Source organism: Terrapene carolina, unplaced genomic scaffold, assembly GCF_002925995.2.
Source record: "Terrapene carolina triunguis isolate 2854851 unplaced genomic scaffold, T_m_triunguis-2.0 Scaffold66, whole genome shotgun sequence".
In the NCBI taxonomy this organism is placed as follows: domain Eukaryota; kingdom Metazoa; phylum Chordata; order Testudines; family Emydidae; genus Terrapene; species Terrapene triunguis.
The window spans coordinates 94,714,589-94,732,812 of NW_020664417.1; the positions used below are offsets into that span (position 1 = coordinate 94,714,589).

Sequence of the window (18,224 nt, forward strand, 5' to 3'; positions counted from 1 at the left end):
TATTTCAGTAAACAGAACAAATTCTCAGTCCTAATCCTATTGAGGGTATGTCTTCACTGCACTGTGAACCCATGCTCTTATCCAGGTTTTGATCCACCCCTCCCCACCATCCAATGCTACACAAAACCCCCTCTGATGTGGATCTGTAGGTGCTTTAGGCCCAGGCTAGCTTACCCTATTGTGGGTACAGGTTTGAGTAAGTCAGGCTGGAACTCACCCCCCTTTCAGTGAGGATGCAGACAAAAATCACCTGGGCTAAGCAACGCAGGTGCTCAGACCTGGGTGTCAAAGGTTAACTGTGCAGTGAGTCTTTACCCCTCCCTGCATCATAGTCACTGGACTGCACAGAGAAGCTTCTGCAGATTTGGGAAGGGGGGCGGGGGAGATGAAGGACAAAATGCCATAGACTGTTTTCTCCACACACCAGTCTAGGAAGGATAATCTGGCACCATCTCTCTAACCTAATTTCTTCTCGTTCACCAGCAAGTATTCTGTACAACGAATCGTAGGTCCTTTTTCCACTCTGACCCTATCATCTAGAATAGCGTCATTGCTAAAAACAATCTTCAGCACCGTCAGTTGCCTATCACCTCTTGCTTGACTCATAAATGTCTGCCATATTGATGGGTTAGATTCTGCAGTCTTTACCCAGATAAAACTGCAATTGAAACCAATAACATCTGTAAGATTTGGCTCAATATATTTTTAAAATAACTGTAACTATCAGTATGCAGCATTTTTCATCCACCAGGAGCACAAAGTGGTTTACAGACTGATTATGTAGGAATCATTCATTACTCTTTCAAATGCAGCCACCTCGGGGTAAGCCACTGCCGTCGTTCTATACCAACAGCAATATAAATATGGTGGAGCCTCCTTGCTGCCTCCCAAGCTGCTCTCTGTTTGCATAATTCTTCTGCTCTCCTCTTTGGGCCTCCTTCCATGCAGCCTCTTATGTCTGTAACTTCCAACCCTTCCTTGTATACCAAACGACCAGTCTCTCTTCATTCAAATCCATTCTCAGAACTCTCTATTTTCATGAAGACGTTCCAAGATAATACACCAATGAAAGGGATCATCAACTATCCATCAGGCATATTATCTGACAGAAACATACTGCCAGTATATAACTCAGAATATAAAATTATTTGGGAAGAGATCCTGTTTTCATCCATAGTTTAGTTTTCAAAATATATGACACTAATGACTACCTCTAATAAAGCTTAACAACATTGTACCGCTAGCTCACCTGGAAAGAATTAGTAGCCACTCACATTTAAGTAGCCTCATAAATGTGCTCTGACAGGACTGTGCTAGAGGCCGTGCATTTTGACTAGATTATCTAATCAAATGTCTTGCTCCCCAAAACAGCTGTACAGTGTGGGTGGTATGGAACATCCTGAATAATTATGCAAATTTGAAGCAGAAACTGGTGTAAATCTATAAAAATTGCAGATTCTCCTCAGCCATATGTCTTTTAAAGGCAAAGTACTTTGTTCCATGCAGTTCTAATCAAACAACCCCTTACCATTGCCACTGGCTGCTCCTATTTTTTAAGTAGTTTGCCTAAAGATCTAAATCACACTAATGCAGTTAGACTACTGTGGGGTTAGCCATCTGGCTTAGTGGCTCATTAGTAAAGAAATGACCCCTATGCATAAAACACAGCTGGGTCATTCCAAGCTAATGAGCCTTCAAGTTTTATTGTCTGGTACGTCTACAAATGGCTGGACATGGATCTCTTTTATAAGTCTACAATTTTTACATACTAACAATTAGGCAGAACATTGATTAAGTTTTAATAAATATTATGATCTGTGAACACAGAACCAAGCTATCTACACATGTAATATCAATATGGATTTCTTTAAAAGAATGTTTCTATACCGTAAGATCCTGATAAAAACAATGCCTTTATCTTTATTTTTTTCTGCATTAGAACTTGCTTGGTAACTTAATTTAACATGCTGATAATGTATTGCTCATTAACTCATTTAAGTTTAATATTTTTAAATTTTTACTCTATAATTTTAATGTAAATACACCTCTACCCCAATATAACACTGTCCTCGGGAGCCAAAAAATCTTACCGCGTTATAGGTGAAACTGCGTTATATCGAACTTGCTTTGATCCGCTGGAGTACACAGCCCCACCCCCTCGGAGCGCTGCTTTACCGCGTTATATCCAAATTCGTGTTGTATCGGGTCGCATTATAGCGGGGTAGAGTTGTATATTTTAATAAAACACACACAGTTCATTCCTGCAAATTAATTTGAACTATTTATGTAAGGCTACTCACATCAGAAAGATTTACAGGATCAGAGCTCAAACACCTGCTCCCACAAGAAGCTAAGGCCCCAATTCAGCAAAGTACTTAAGCACTTATGTGTCTAACGTGAAGCATATAAATAGTCCCATTGACTTCAGTGGGACTCCTCATATGCATAAAGTTATGCACCTACCTACATATCTTACTGAATCAGACCCTGTATATTCTCGTGAGATGCTTAGATGCCTCCACTCCAACACAATGGGAGTGGATATAGAGTGATCTGGATTGCTTGATAAACTGGGTGCAGGTAAGCAAAAAGTGTTTTAATATTACTGAATGTAAATGCATCCATCTAGGAACAAAGAATATAGGCCACACTTACAGGATGGTGGACTCTCTCCTTGGAAGTAATGACTCTAAAAATGTTCCGGGAGTGGTGGTGGATAATCAGCTGACATGAGTTCCCAGTCCAACACTGTGGCCAAAAGGGCGAAAGTGATCCTCGGATGCATAAACAAGGAAATGCCGAGTAGAAGCAGAGATACCTCTGTGTTTGGCACTGGTGTGACCACCTCTGGAATAATGTGTCCAGTTCTGGTATCCACAATTCCAGACAGATGTTGACAAATTGGAAAGGGTTCGGTGAAGAGAATGATTAAAAGATTAGAAAACATGCCTTATAGTGATAGACTCAAGGAGCTCAATCTATTTAGCTTAACTAAGAATTGATCACAGTCTACAAGTATCTACACAGAGAACAATATTTGATAATGGGCTCTTCAAATTAGCAGACAAAGGTATAACAGGATTCAATAGCTGGATCTTGAAGCTAGACAAATTCAGTCTGGAAATGAGGTGCAAAGTTTTAACAGATAGGGTAATAAGCCATTGGAACAACTTACCAACGGGGGTGGTGAAATCTCAATCACTGACAATTTTTAAATCAAGATTGGATTGTTTTCCCTAAAAGATATTTTCGAGGTCAAAAAGGAATTAATTCAGGGAAATTCTATGGCCTGACTGATGCAGGTCAGACTAGATGATCATAGTGAGCCCCTTTGGCCTTGGAATATATGATTTTATAAGCAACAGTGAAAAATCAGACTGCTTTTTTCCAGCGTCTTTTGTACTAACTTTATATTAAATATTGTAAAATAAAGAAACTTAAAAAAAAAAATAGTGAATGCTTCTTGTTTTCTTACAAAAATAAGCATAATAAATTAGAGATAATTGAATAAGCACCCACTGCAAGCACAGGGACTTATTCACACCAGTAATCTTTACTTGCATTTATGTAATAAATTACACACATAAGGGTTTGCAGGATGAGGCCCTTAGGCATTCAAAATATCGTTTAGCTTTAACAGGTAACAGATATCTTTAAACTGAAGTAATGGTATAAGGAGTGAGTTCGGTGCTTGAATTTTAGAACCTAATTTAAATTTCAGTCATTGAACATGTCTATACAAAAGCCAGATGAAAGACAAAATGAAGTTATTAGGAAAAAGGTCATGTCTGCAATGAAAATTAAATTATCCACTGTAAAAAATCATCAGCTTGTTAATAAGAAGTGAGATAAACAAGCTAATGTTACTATCCTTTCACAATAAGCAGTAATTTCTATTTTGCTCTCTTAAAAAAAAAATCAGTATATTCTCTGGTCCTACCAGCTGGGTAAAACTCAAAATGCTATATTAAAATATAACTAACACAATTTTGTCCAGTTCCTTGGGTTTCCAGTGTTCAAGATAATGTGATTATATTAGATAACACGGTTTCCTCTACCTATCAGTGTCAATCTTTTTTGACTCTTCCATGACATCTCTTATCAACGACAGATTGTATAGTTTTTAATACAATAGCCTAAGAGAGCCAAGGGTTTCATTAAATTAATACGTCTCTGGTTAATTCTACCTTATCTACTTATTCAACTTAGCCTTAAAACCCAATTAAAATCTAATTTATCTGATCCCTGGATTCTGAATACTATTTGGCAATGAATCTGACAGCCTTATAGTAACTACATTACTACACATTGTGCCCCAAGGTATTCTAAATAATGTTTAAAAAATTCATTTAGAGCTGCAGAAATCTCTTTTGGGGCTCTTTGATTTCAGAGTGAAGAACAAATGTTTTATCATAATGCAAAAATCTAGTTATGCTAGTTAGGACCAGATCCTCAACTAATGTAAATTTGCATAGCTCCACTGGAACTAATGGGATTGTGACAGTTTAAACCAGCCTAAGATCTCACCCATAGGCCCCAATTCTCCACTATGTCGGAGCTGTAATTGGACATAGGGAAGCGGGGCGTCTGCAAGGGTGCCAGCTGATTCAGTGATCCTTGGCTGCCCAGCATTGGCAGAAGTTAGAGTAGAAGAGGGTGCACTCTCACTTCCACCACTGACAGCTCCATTATGAAGTTTGCACCAGCAGAGGATCAAGTGTAAAGTGTATTTGGTGGACTGTAATATTAATCCTAATGTGTTAAGGGAAGACTTCCCTTTTGCTTTCTACAGCCCCAATCCTGCATTCACATCCTTTTGCCTGGACACACATGACTACATGACTTCAGTGGTGATTTGCTATCATTTTATTACATGAATGAATTCAGTGGGGCTCAACATGGGCACAGGGGTCCCCACTAGTGGATCCAAATGTAGAGCCCTATATATTGCAATAATAAATGTATTGCAACAATATATGTGCAATATATTATTTCAGGTTTCACTGTATATTACATTATAAGACTAATGAACAGGAAAACCAGTTACAGATAAATGTATTATAGTGAACTCGTCCTATGTCAGGAAATGCCATATAATTTCAGTGTAACAAAATGAATGCCAAACTATTTAAAATAAATTTTTCTTGTATCGGTAACAAGACAAAGGTGATATTTAAAATATATTTACCTGGTGATAAAATGAGTTCTATGTAAGTTGCATATGCTACTTGTGTGACAGTGACTCCATTGCATTTGTTTTGTGATATCCTGATATATTACAAGCTAACCCAAAATTATCATATTTTATGCTAGGTGTTTAATTAGAGATCAGATTCAACTGTTCTGTGGGAAAAAAAAGAAATTCAATATTTTAAATTCAGTGTTAAAAATCCAAGAATAAACTGAAAAAAAATTATGTTCCAACCCAGTTTCCCTTCCGCAAAAAAAAAAAAAAACCTGATATTGTAATAATATGCAAGATTTAGGAAACTGATCATATCACAGGTTATTTTTCTTACTTTCATTTGTGTATGTTAAAAAAAAATCATTACATGCTGCTATTGTATGAAGAACACACAGATCTGGAAGGAGTAAGTCTAAGTTAACTGACAAGTTACCCTATGATATACTCACAAGGTATGATCTGTCACAGTAATTCTATTGTAATCATTAAATCATAAGATGATATGACAGGTCAGACAGTAAAATTCCACTGAATACAATGCAATTACTTTATAACATTTCATTATATTGTATAATTTACTTTAGTAGAAGGAAACTTGTAAGGTAGCCTATATTAGTACTGTATATCCTTTGTGTATTTCAGCACACATCTGTGATATCTTCCCCATATATGAGATCAATCAGAAAAAATAAATGTTTATTCCTGGCATGATAATTTCTCTAATATTAAAACCAAAATGCCAATACTTTTCAGAAATGCAAGAGGGCTTTAGCAGCTAATCTTGTATTTGCTCATTTATGCACATATCCTACACAACATTCAAAATAATTTATTTGTCTTCACAAACCTTTTGACTCGGGTGGCTTGTTAAAGATCCTGTACCTAATAAAAATAAGCTCTCCATTTTGTTTATTATTAAATTTCCTTTTATTACAGCTATACAACATCAGAATGCAGTTCTTTTAATTATGCAGAGAATCCTTATGGTATGCAAGTGTGCCCTCTTCTGGACCAAGACAATTATTTCAGAACCAGGCTTCTAAAAGTGCTTCTGAATTCTTCTACTGTACTCCATCAAAAACGAACATAGCATCATATCAGAATAACCATTAAAAGAAAAATAGTAATCCAAGCAACAGTAGTAGCACTGATTAACCTGTAATTCTACATTGAAAGTGTACATCCAAATTAATAAAACTCACTACTGCAATATATACATGGCCCACGTTTACATACAAGGGTATCCCACATATTTTTATTTTATTTTTTTTTGCTATTTTGACATTTAATACAAGTTTTGGTGTCTAACACAACATAAGAATGGAATTTCCCACACATATGTACAAGAGAGGATTGGCCTTTACATGTGACCTTCAAGGAAATGCATCCTGGTTATTAAAACACCATTTTTAAGGTATGTATGCAATGTAGTTGTAGCCATGTTGGTCCCAGGATATTAGAGAGACAAGTTGGGTGAAGTAATAAATTCTATTGGACTGACTTCAGTTGGTGAGCGAGACAAGCTTTCAAATTTTATATGAATTTTGGAGGGGATTCATTTTTTTTTATTACAATCATTACTAGTTTTGTAGTTAGAGGAAGAACTGATTTTATACATAAAATGGATTAAATCCAAGGCAGCTTTAAAATTATTATTATAAGTAAAATTCTGGTTAATGTCGGGATAAAGGGTATAACTCTATATCCCAAATTGTAAGATAGATAAGGTACCCCCCCCCCCAAAAAAAAACATATTGCTTACATGGACCTGCATGCTGCCTGAGACCAGTCCTATGTACAGCCACCTCTGTGGACAATCTCTATTATGCTAAAAACCACAGAAAGTACAGACTCTAGAGGAATCAAAATGGAGATACCCAACTGACACCATATGTTCCTACTACTGTCTGTAGGGGTTTTGGCCTTAGATCTGGATATTACATAATTTAGATGTCAGGATACCAAAAAATCCTTAAGAGAGCAGAAGACATTAAGCCTTTTGGGAAAAATAAATTCAAAACATGAGTTTCTGTAAGCTCGCTAATTTCAGCAGACGTGTTTATTTTGATACATTCCCAATAAATATTTAAGGCGTTTTTTCTTTACACCCAACATCTATAGGATATACAAAGATGGAAATCTGTCCTGTAAAAATACTGAAATGCAGGAGAAATATGCACAAAGCAGAGGTACATATAGAAAGCAAAATCATCATGCCACAAATGATATTGTATTAACTACAGAAAAACTTCTCTCACAACAGGATAATAAACTCCATATGACATGTAGACAAACAAAAGCAACAAATTAATGACTCATACACTCAAACTCCAACACTGAAAAGAGTAGTTAAACAGCATTGAACAGTCACACAACTATAATCAGGGTTCACTCTGGAAGTTCTAACAGGTGAACAAATAACTTTAAACAATAGCATGTTCAGTCATTCTGGAACTGACAATCATTACTGAAGTACAAACTTCTAATCTAGCAACGTGTATATGATATGCTGTTGGAGCAGTCTTTACTTCTGTAAGCAGATGCATCAAAACAACCAAAAAATAGACTATTACTATTGAATAACTGAAATAAGAAAAGTAAATTGTTACCCTGTACTCCTAAAATGAAAGAGAATGAAAATGATAGAAAGACTTAATGTTGTACTGTACCGTTTGTATTATCGGACAAGTCATATATCCCTTTTCTTGATTTAGAGGGGTGGCAACAATTGTAAAGTATAAATATTCAGGAGCACTCATGGGGGAGAAAGGAGAGGGAGACTGCGCCTGGACAGTAAGGATATGTCCACACTGCATCTGGGAACAAGCCTAGCATGGGCGGATAGACTCATGGTAGTGTGGCTTGAGCTACCACACTAAAAACAGCAGTATGGATGTTGTGGCTTGGGCTGCAGCTTGGGTGTTGCAAACCTGCCCCACCTGGACTTGCGAACCCAAGCTGCAATGTCCACACTGCAATTTTTAGTGTGCTAACTCAAGCCCTGTTAGCATAAGTCTATCTGCCCGGGCTGGGAGGCTTGTTCCCAGATGCACTGTAGACATACCCTAAAAAGGCCAGAGAATAAGCTGAGAGGAAACCCCTTCTCTCTGACTGGGTAGACATCGAGTTCCTGAATGCATCCTCCGTGTGCCAGCTACTATAGTAATTATTTACATTTCCACAGCGCCTTCCACCTGAGGATCTCAAAGCACTTCAACATTAATAAATTAAGTCTAACTGAAAAATAGGTAAATATCTCCATTTTGCAGGGGGAGAAACAGAAGCACAGAGTGATAAAATGACCCGAGTCTAAGGAAAAGCAAGTAATAAAACTCAGATCTCCAGACTCCCCGTCCTGTGTTTTAACTGCTACACTATACTTTCTGTGATAATAGATGGTAGGTGGGTATGATCAGTGTGATAAGAAAATCCTCCCCCTTATTCAAAATCTTTATGGTGACCGCCGCTTGGTGCTACAAACACAATAGTGTGTTGTAATTGGATTTGATTAGGCTTGAAGGCTCAAATATACAAGGACATGTATAGGGAAAGAGGAAAAAAAAAAAAAAGGAAAGAAAAAAGAAAAAAAAAAAAAAAAAAAAGGAGGAAAGCAAGAGTACAATAGATTAATCTTATGGGAAGGACCTAGTTAAAATTATCAGATTCTGAAGAGACCAAATCAATCAAGCTGGAAACGAGACACCAGAAAAACCTTTGTTTCAACATAATTATTATTAGATGTGGTGGTTACCTGAGGATTTGCTTCCAGTTTTGTTACATGAATTAATGTAAGGTGATGAGGGATTCCATACCAAATTGCTGTGGGAGATCTATAATGCCTCTGGGTGAGTTGGTAGGGTGGGAGATGTCCACCCTTATGGCCCCCAAAGAAACTGGATTGTGTCAAAGGGCCCCGCTTTAGCAAAGCGCATAAGCACAAATTGAACTTTAAGTACGTGCCTAAACCCTCTGCCTTTAATGGGATGTAAGTGCATGCTAAAAGATAAGTATGCCCTTAAGAACTCTGCTGATTTGGGCCTAAGAGGGGAAAAGGATAAAAGAGCATACCCTGTAAGAAGACAGCTCATAGTAACTGAAGAGGAAGGAAGCCTGAGGAGGGAATGTGTGTTTTGTTTTCAATTTGGCTACTCTTTTTATTCAGAGATTCAAATATTTCCCAAATCGTAGGTCATCACATAAAGAGCATTTTCTCAATCCAAGTAACAAAGATGCTATGTACTACCATGTTCTGTATTTGACATTATGTGTAAACAAACTGTTTTCTCCTTCTATAACGAAATATGTCAAGCCAGCTGAAAACTAATCTTATTTAGGCCGAACTAGGCTAAACCAAACAAAAATAATCTAGAGCTCAAAAACGCAAAAAGGGATTAAAAACCCCAGGAAAAAAAAAACAACACCTCAGAATGTTTTACAACACCCTTAGTACCCTTAGTTCTACTGAACAAGTCATATATTCTGTATAATATAATATAGTAGTTTATATAGATTGTAGTGGCACCTAGAGGAGATGACAGAAATTGTGAACTGTAGACTATTTGCTATTGTACTTTTGTGAAGAAATACCCTTGCTCATACAGTTTTATTTATAGGCTGCATTGTTTTTGTTGAATATCCCTTTTCTCCATACATCCATTTCCCCCAGAACTGACAGTCATAAATGTGTGTGTGTGTGTGTCTGTGTGCATGTCGGGATGCATGGAACATTCACTTTTCAGTTCAGTGATTCCATATTCTTTTGCATTTGTACTATGTCCTTTGTGGGCAGTACCAGAAATTAAGAATAAATAAACAACACAATAAAAGTATTACTTGGCCCTCTAAACACAAGGAATTAACTTCTTGTTTTGGGTCTCTTGCGCTAGTACAGGTGCTCTGGGGAAGAGACAAAAGAGGGAGAATGCCTTTTGAAATGTACAGTGTTCCACACCCTGGTCATGAGGGCTGGGTAAAATTTAGGTTTTGGAAACTCAGTTACGTTTATATTTTGCTGCTTGTTCGGATGTATGCTGATAAAGATTTGCTCCTGCTGAAAAATCCTGCTCATTATTGCTAAATTTCTTCCTAGTAACCCTGCTAATCCCTGGTTAGAAGGGATATGAGATTTCAGACTCATGCAGATACTGAGGACTAATTAAAAACAGAAAGCAGTAAAACTTGATGTTGTGGATAGCTTAGCAGCGGGAGAATGAACAGTTCCCAACTATTTCCAACTGATGCTGCAACAGCAACACCAGTAGGAATATTAAGTCAAGCAGATAGGATACACACCGCAATGGTAGAAAGAGCTGTACCACCCTGTACCAAACTCCAAAAGCGGAGAGGGTTCCTGAAAAAACAGGACCAGGAAATGACCCTGATCCATATCTTGAAACATTTGAACATTTGGGAAGAGCACTTATGTTGAGCAATGGGCCTGCTGAGGGGAACCTTAATGGATCGGTGACTATAATCTTCTCAAAGATATAATCTATAATCAGGCATTCTGTATGGGCTGGGAGAGTGAGGAAGGTTATCGTGGCAGTTTAGAATAGTTAATGATTTCAAGCCGTGGCACAGGAACTGTTTTTGCCTCTGCAGCCAGTGGCTGTAAACAGAGCTTAATCAACTCTACTGCTTCTCTGGTGGAGTTGTGTCAGAACCACATTGTTTCCGCTAGCTGGAGATAATGACTGCATTTGAGGCCACTGGCTTGTCAGCCTAGGTGAGCACATGACAGGTGGATAATTTCCTGGTTTCAGAGATTGACTGTGGAAGTGTGACATTAGCTAGGAAGACAGAGGTCTGGGTGTTCAGATGAAGAGAAGCCAGGAGAGATAGTAAAGGAAAAAATAGAGAGTTTGCTAATGTCTTTTGAAAGACTTGCAGTGGGCCAAATATTTTCCCAATTTAACCCTAACTGTACTGAAAACATCGAGGATTCCACTTGGGATAGACTAGGCTCTGGGTGAATCTCTCTCGGGAAGTCAAGGGGCAGTGATCGCTGCCACACAAGCTGGTGCCATATCTTGTACAACATCAGGGAAAAGTAGCACCTGGGATTGTATTTCATGTAGGTGGGAGGGTCATGGCTGTCATTCCTGCCCGTCAATGGATTATAACTATGCTGTAGCTTCTGCCTCCATTTTACAGATGTCTCCAGATTTGTCTGCAAGATTTGTTTGATTCCCATCGTAATTCATGAGCTTAAGTTTCAAGGGCTGTTAGATTCTTAGTATGCTGAGATGTTTGTGCTGGAATGGATAGTGGGCCCTGACATACATCTATCTGCCATGATGCTGCACATTGGCCGCACTTATAGAGAAATTCAGCCTTACCTTAGCTCCTGGGTTATGGTGACAGTAAATAGCCAAACTTCAGTGATGGTTATTCCCACTGTATATGATTTTTGTTGTAACTTTGTGTGTGTGTGTGTGTGTGTGTGTGTGTACGCACGCGCCCTCCCCCACTCCCATTCCACTGAAGTTTTAGATCATGAGTGAGGACAGACTGATATGTTTTCAAATCAACTGTGGCACTGACCTGGACTCAATTGGATCCATGACTGGCAGATTTGAAAGGTTTTCCATTTTAGTTATTCTGAACTTTCTGGCTCAGTAGGTAGGGAAAGTAGAGACAGAATACTGGTTAGCTAAGAATGGAATAATAGTTACCCAGAAGGAACCAAGGAAAAGGGCCCACTTAGTGTGATTTAAGACCGTCCAGGGGTACTCAACTAGGGGGGATTCATTCAAGGTTATACCACTAGTGGATGACCAGTCACTGAGTTCCATTGATTTTATAGAAGAGAAAAGAGACAATGAAAAGCTCAGTCACATATATGAGTGTTTGGCTGTAGTTAGTGAGGCTTTGGTGGACCTAGTATTTCGATTTTAACTTAGTAGGAAATGTGCTGGTCAGAATCATCAGTGAACCTCAAATAGGAATTCATTTTCATGAATTCTCATTCCAAAGATTTCATGGAAACAGAACTCTCTGGAACACATATGGAACCTACCTCCTGACAGTGCAGAACCCAAGACAGGTATTTAAACATTTCTCCCAGGTTGACGTGCCCAAGGTAATAATGTTGACAGACCATGACACGAGCATTACATCTCAGCTGCTGCAAGACGCTTGCTTTCTCCCAGATATTTTTTTTTAAAGTCAGATAAAACCACAGTCTATCATGCTCAAATAGATGACCTACTTGAGCCTTTTAATAGAATGCTCAATGCAATACTGTGTAAATGTGACTACCAAAGTCCAACATTGGACAAAGTGCTTATATATCTGTTATTTGTAAAGTACGAGGTACCTTTCTTTTCTATGGGGCTTGCTTATTGTGAATTGTGTTTATGGAGGACAGCAACAGGATATTTTGGCCCTGCAAAAGGAAACACAAGGCAGTGAATGTGATCCTGAATATCCTGAAATTATGGGAATGTCTGGATTCTGTAGCAGCTTTTGCTTATAAAAACCTGCAGGCAGCACAGATTCCCACAGTACTGTCATAAAAGTGCTAAGCAATGGGTATATCAACAGCAGGTCCTGCTGCTGTTACCAAGAAAAGACAAGAAACCAAACTACTTGCCATGTGGCTGGGACCCTTTGAACTAGTGTTCTGGGTAAGGTAAGCAGATGGTAATTTTTTTTTAGTTGGGAAAAGGCAAGGTACCCAGAAGTCTCACATAAATTTAGAACGCTAGATGGGCACATCCTATGGAAGTAGGAGTTAGAGTGAGATTGCCACCAACCAGGTGCAAAGCAAGCCAAGAATTTGATCAATCACTTTGAAACAACACATGTCAAGATTTCCATAAGAATTACAAGGGCAAATGATATTGTTGTCAATCATCCCAGTGACTCAACTGCTCAGCAGTTTGTGAAGGGGGTGGGGGTAAGCTGCATTTCCCTTGCCTAGTAAAGCCAGCGTGCTTCTAAAAAACTGCCTGAATATTTCATTTTCAACAAAACAACATTGAATCTATTACTAAAAATTGCTTGGTATCTCAAGGATGGATCATTACAATATAAACACACTGTTCTGACTGGTGCTTAAAAAGGCAGAGGCTCACTCTTTCACAGTGCCAACAGTGCTATCCACACGGCTTTTTCAAGGCCAGGAAATATAAAACTGTTTCCAGATATCCTCTAGGAGAGCAAAATGAGATACGAAATGGCCCAGTTCATTATTTCAGTCTTGAACTACAGTATGTAGCTTTAACTAAAACTTGCTTTTCTAAGTATTCCTTGAAAAGCTAGCAGAGCAATACGGAGAACAATTGACAGATTGTCCTTGCTAGGCTGCTGTAACTAAATCAGACAATCCTGATGACTCAGCAGCCAACCTCTGTCACCAATCACTGATTACTGAGTTCGGGACAGCTATGGACATTTTGCTGTCTCGTGAATGTAATTTAATGTTCACTGTCACACCGATTAATCTTGTGTGATTCAGAGCCACCTCTCTAAAGGATGCAAGAATGATTTTTTTCCTCTTTTAAATAGGAGTTCAGCTATAGCTGTTAAATATGGAACTTGACAGTGGCTTGAGAGTCCATAGATTTTCATTTTCCATCACCTTTTTTCATTCTAATTTGGTTGTGCCTTCAAGAACAATGACCTCTAACTGCCCATTAAACACTTTTAAATTTTACTCACTGCAGCACTTTCTGAAAATACGATTTTATTTGGGACAAAATCAAATATATTTCCCTGTATTTCAGTGAGCAAAACTACCTGAAGGCCTACTTTTTCTCTACAGACATGGCATTCCATAGACCCATAGTGTAGCCATAGAGCTCACGTGATCAGGAGTTGGAAACAGGTGACAACTTTAGAGGGCAAGATACAAAAGGGTTAAGGGGAATCTATCCACTGTGTCATATCAAATATGTTTAGGGTATTAGAGGGACTTTAGAAACAAAACCCCACACAGATTGAGGAGATGGATCAGAAATCTGGGAAACGCTGAGGAGGAGCAGAGGGGAATCAGAGTAACAAGGAAACAACAAGAGGATTCTGTTTCTACTAAATCTGTGCCATAGGTCTTTAAAAGATTGCCGCTGCACCCGGTCACTATTTTGAATGCATTCATTCTGAAGTTCATTGTAAGTCCCAGATAGTGTTGCTATAACGTTCCCTTTCCCCAGCCTTGGTGTACCTGCTGACAGAGGAACCCCATTTGCAGGAAAAGCAGCAGCAATAACTCTTGAATACTAGGTACAGGAAATAGCCAGGCAGGCCCTGAAGCCCTGACCAGAAACATTCCCTGCACTACAAGGGGGGAAAACCAACAGAAGCCGCTGAGCCCATGAGACTCAATGGCTGTACAAATTCCCTGTCCCTCTGCCCAGAGCTCCTGCCAAAAGCTGTCCCACTTCACAGAGGGGAAGAGCTTTAGGAGTTGACTTGGGAGCCGGCAGGCAGGGACCAGCCACTCTGTTCTCCTGTCCTGCACCTAGAATCCCATACCTGAAGCAGGCCCCAGTCTCCTCCCTGGTGGAAAGAGGTGCCAAGAGCCAGTGGATTCTGGAGGAAGATGCCAGTCAGGAAGGCCCCTTTCCACACCTCTGCTGAAAACAGAAAGGTTACCTACCATTGAGCCTGTGTCACTCAGTAATACGAGCACTGATCTAACAGGCTGATTATTGTTGGGGAGGAGTTAATTGTGGCTTTTTAGAAGTGGTGGGGATATTAAAAGGTATTTCCCTTTCTTATATAGGCTAAGTCTATACTACAAGCTATGGGTGTGATTACCCAAGCAGGGGGATCACCTATTAGCACAAATTATCGAGCTAGTGAGAGTACAAATGGTAGTGTCGCCATGGTAGCACAGGTACTGGCAGTGGAGGCACAGCTTAGCCAGACTGAGCATAAATCCATCTGCAATGGTGGGTACAAACTTGGCATGACAAAGCCATGCTACTGGAAATGCTACACTGCTATTTATACTTGGGCTAGCTTCATGAGAGCTGGCGTATGTGTACAGAGCAGGGAAAATCACACCCCTCTCTTATACGGTAAACGTAGTTATATTGTCTGAGTATTCATGTAGGGGCCAGAGGTGGAAGGACTTCAGTATTACCAATCCCAAGATTTTAAAAAACCCTAGTCAGCCCCCAAAATCATGAGACTGATTTAAAAATGAGTTTATAAGAAGTTTTACTTTTTGAGTTCTTTTTTATTTGCCTTCTGGTGTTTGGGTCTTTGGGATTCACATTTTCAAGAAGGATATGGAATTTCAAAATCTGGTTTTGTTCCAATTTGGAATGAAAACCAAAAATTTCAAAATTCTCCAAGTAACAGAATCAATGATATTTCCTCCCCCCCCCAAACTTGGAACAATTAGATGATTTAAAAATGAAATTCTGCCTATAAAATGAAGGGGAGCCAGGAGCCTGGAAGCCCCAGATCCCAAAGCTCCAAGGCTCCCAGGTTATCTGGGGATTGCAGCATCCTGATTCCCTTTCAGCTTGCCAGGTGGCCTGAAGTGGAGCCAGGAAGCCTGGGAGCACTGGCAGAGCCAGAAGCATAGGAGCTGGCACTTTTATGATTTCTGGGGCTCTCAGCTTCCCCATCATCCCACCAGGCTGAAGAGCTGGGAGTCTGCCAAGGAGCCAGGTAAGCGAACTGGCATGAAACCAGACAGGGAAAATTTCTGATCAGTTCTCCTTTCAAGCTCTTCTCTGAAGCCATGAGGACTAGAAACAATCTCTTTCATTTAAAAACAAAAGTATCACAAAACTACAGGAACTAGGGCTTTATAAAAAAAATAAATCACCAAATACCCTGAGACTCGCAATAAAATCATCAGAGTTGTCCTTTGCGAGAGCTAAGAAAGAAAGAAAAAAAAGAAAAGAAAGTGGAGGGATTGTTGAGGGGAAATCTTAAAAAAAAATGTAACTGACAAGATATGTACCTTTGACATTTTAGTTATATGAGGTTTATGACTTTATCTATCTTGTCTTCTTAGAGGTGCTTCCTATGCGTTTGTACATCTGGCACAATGGAACCCCAGTCCTGACTGGGGCTTTTGTGCACAATACCAATATACTATTATTAATAACAATGATAGAGCTCCCGTGGGCTAATACTGCAAAACCTCCCACGGTATTAATCATTCAAACAAATATTTGCAATGGAGCCAGAATATTTGATGAGGGAATAAAACTGAACCAAATCTAATTCGGTACATTAAAAAAAAAAAAAAAAAAAGTGAAATTGTCAAGTTTTGTCTTTTCATCACTTCTGAGCACAAAATTGTGTCACTTTGCCTGAAATCTTCATAATATTGAAAATCATTTTTTTCTGAAACCGAAACTTACTCTTCCCCCTTTTCCCCTTGCAAACCTTCCTTCTGCCTGAGTACAAAAACTAATGGCTGAGAACAGTGTGAGAGAGAACAAAAGCTTTTTAAAGGATCCTCAGACCCTGTCCTACCTTGCCTCTCCCTCACCTACTGATCAGATATCCAGTGTCAATTTGCTTGAAACATTGTATAGGTGGCAGCATATGCTATATACAATAACTCCATTTCAAGCATATAATTAGCTAGAAGGACATTGTTAGTAACTCACTAGCAGATTGGGGATCTACAAAATGAGAAGAAGAATTCTCCTTCCTGCACCACAATTTTCTATCCTTTACCTGTTTGACCTAAAGCTGGGGTAACATCACCTATTGTCACAATAGTGAAAGGTAAGATAGGCTGATTTGTCCTAAGACTGAATGCATCCATTCCAATTCTACTGTTTTGCACCGAGTCATTCATACCTGAGCAAACTGATTGTAAAATGAGATGTAAAACACTACAATTTATACCCACTTTGTACTCACTATGCACAGGTGTAAATGCTTAACTTAGTGCAAGGGAGTTGAGAATCAGGACTCTTCTTTAAACAATATGAAACAAAAAACAACTTGTAGATGAAGAGTGAGTCTCCCTTGCCCTAGATCACTGAAGAGGATAAGTGGAGGGGAAGGTGATTTTAGGTTGAGGAGAGCTATTAACATTTGAATAGGCAAGAAAATAATAATAGTATTGCAATTGCAATGTACAGTCTCGCTGAAATATTGGCATACATTACGGTCATAAAATAACTGTATTTTTAATTAAAAGTATCAAAGGAGTGTGCACATTTTAGGACTCATTATTAGCCACAAATTTTCATTTTTTCCCATTACCTCTTTTTCTTTAATCAAAACAATGTATGAGTAAATTTAAAATGAGGGACAGATAGCACTGGTTAAAGGCATTCTGGGCAGATGTTAAACAAGTTTCCTTCGGACAGCTCTGCAAATGTATCTCGGTACTAACCGGGAACAATACACTCTTACAGTCTGGCCATCTCTTGATCAGGCTGTCAGTTGTTCCAAGTCATGCCTTATCGCAATCCGATTTAGTTTTACCTTGCAACAAATCTACCAAGCTTTTGGGAATTTTGCAAGTGAAATCTTTGGCAGTTGTAAAGCCCTTGCTTCTCATTACTGAAAATCCCATGTCCTCTTATCAAGACAGGGGTTAAAAACGAAAATAGAAGCCATGCTGGTAGACACAAATGTTAAAAAAAACAAACAAACAAAAACTAGAGTGTTATTACATGAAATATTTATTTTTAAAATTTGAAATACTATACCTCAAACTAAACATTAATTTATTAAGAAGAAGATACTTATACATGAACTGTTAAACTGATTTGGTTATATTCCATATGAAACATGAAGAGAAATAGAATTGGGAATTATGGATCTTAGATCTAATTAGACTGCTATTAGAATAATAGAAATATAAAGATGGTCAAATACCCATCAACTCAGTTACTTAAACACCATATATAAAGTGTAAAACAGAACACTGCTCCACTATGCATTCTAAGAGAAACCCTGAAACTACATTAACCCATCCTCTGCACGGTCATAAATGTATGCTGTCATTTAAACTATAAAGATTCTTTTGCCTTATCTGAAAGTGGTGTCAGAAATAAAATAAGTAATGTTTCTGAAGCAAGGACAAATTCATTTTGCTATCACGAAG

General features: G+C 38.6%; 1 protein-coding gene across 1 annotated transcript in view; it reads right to left on the minus strand.

The window, feature by feature from the left end:
- Positions 1-456: 456 nt before the first annotated feature.
- LOC115271163 (catenin alpha-2-like) overlaps positions 457-18,224 on the minus strand; it is a 253,966-nt gene continuing 236,198 nt past the window's right edge. Inside the window, exon 8 of the mRNA XM_029910656.1 lies at positions 457-642. Within this exon, the coding sequence (XP_029766516.1) occupies positions 457-642 (186 nt within the window). The remainder of the gene's footprint in view (positions 643-18,224) is intronic.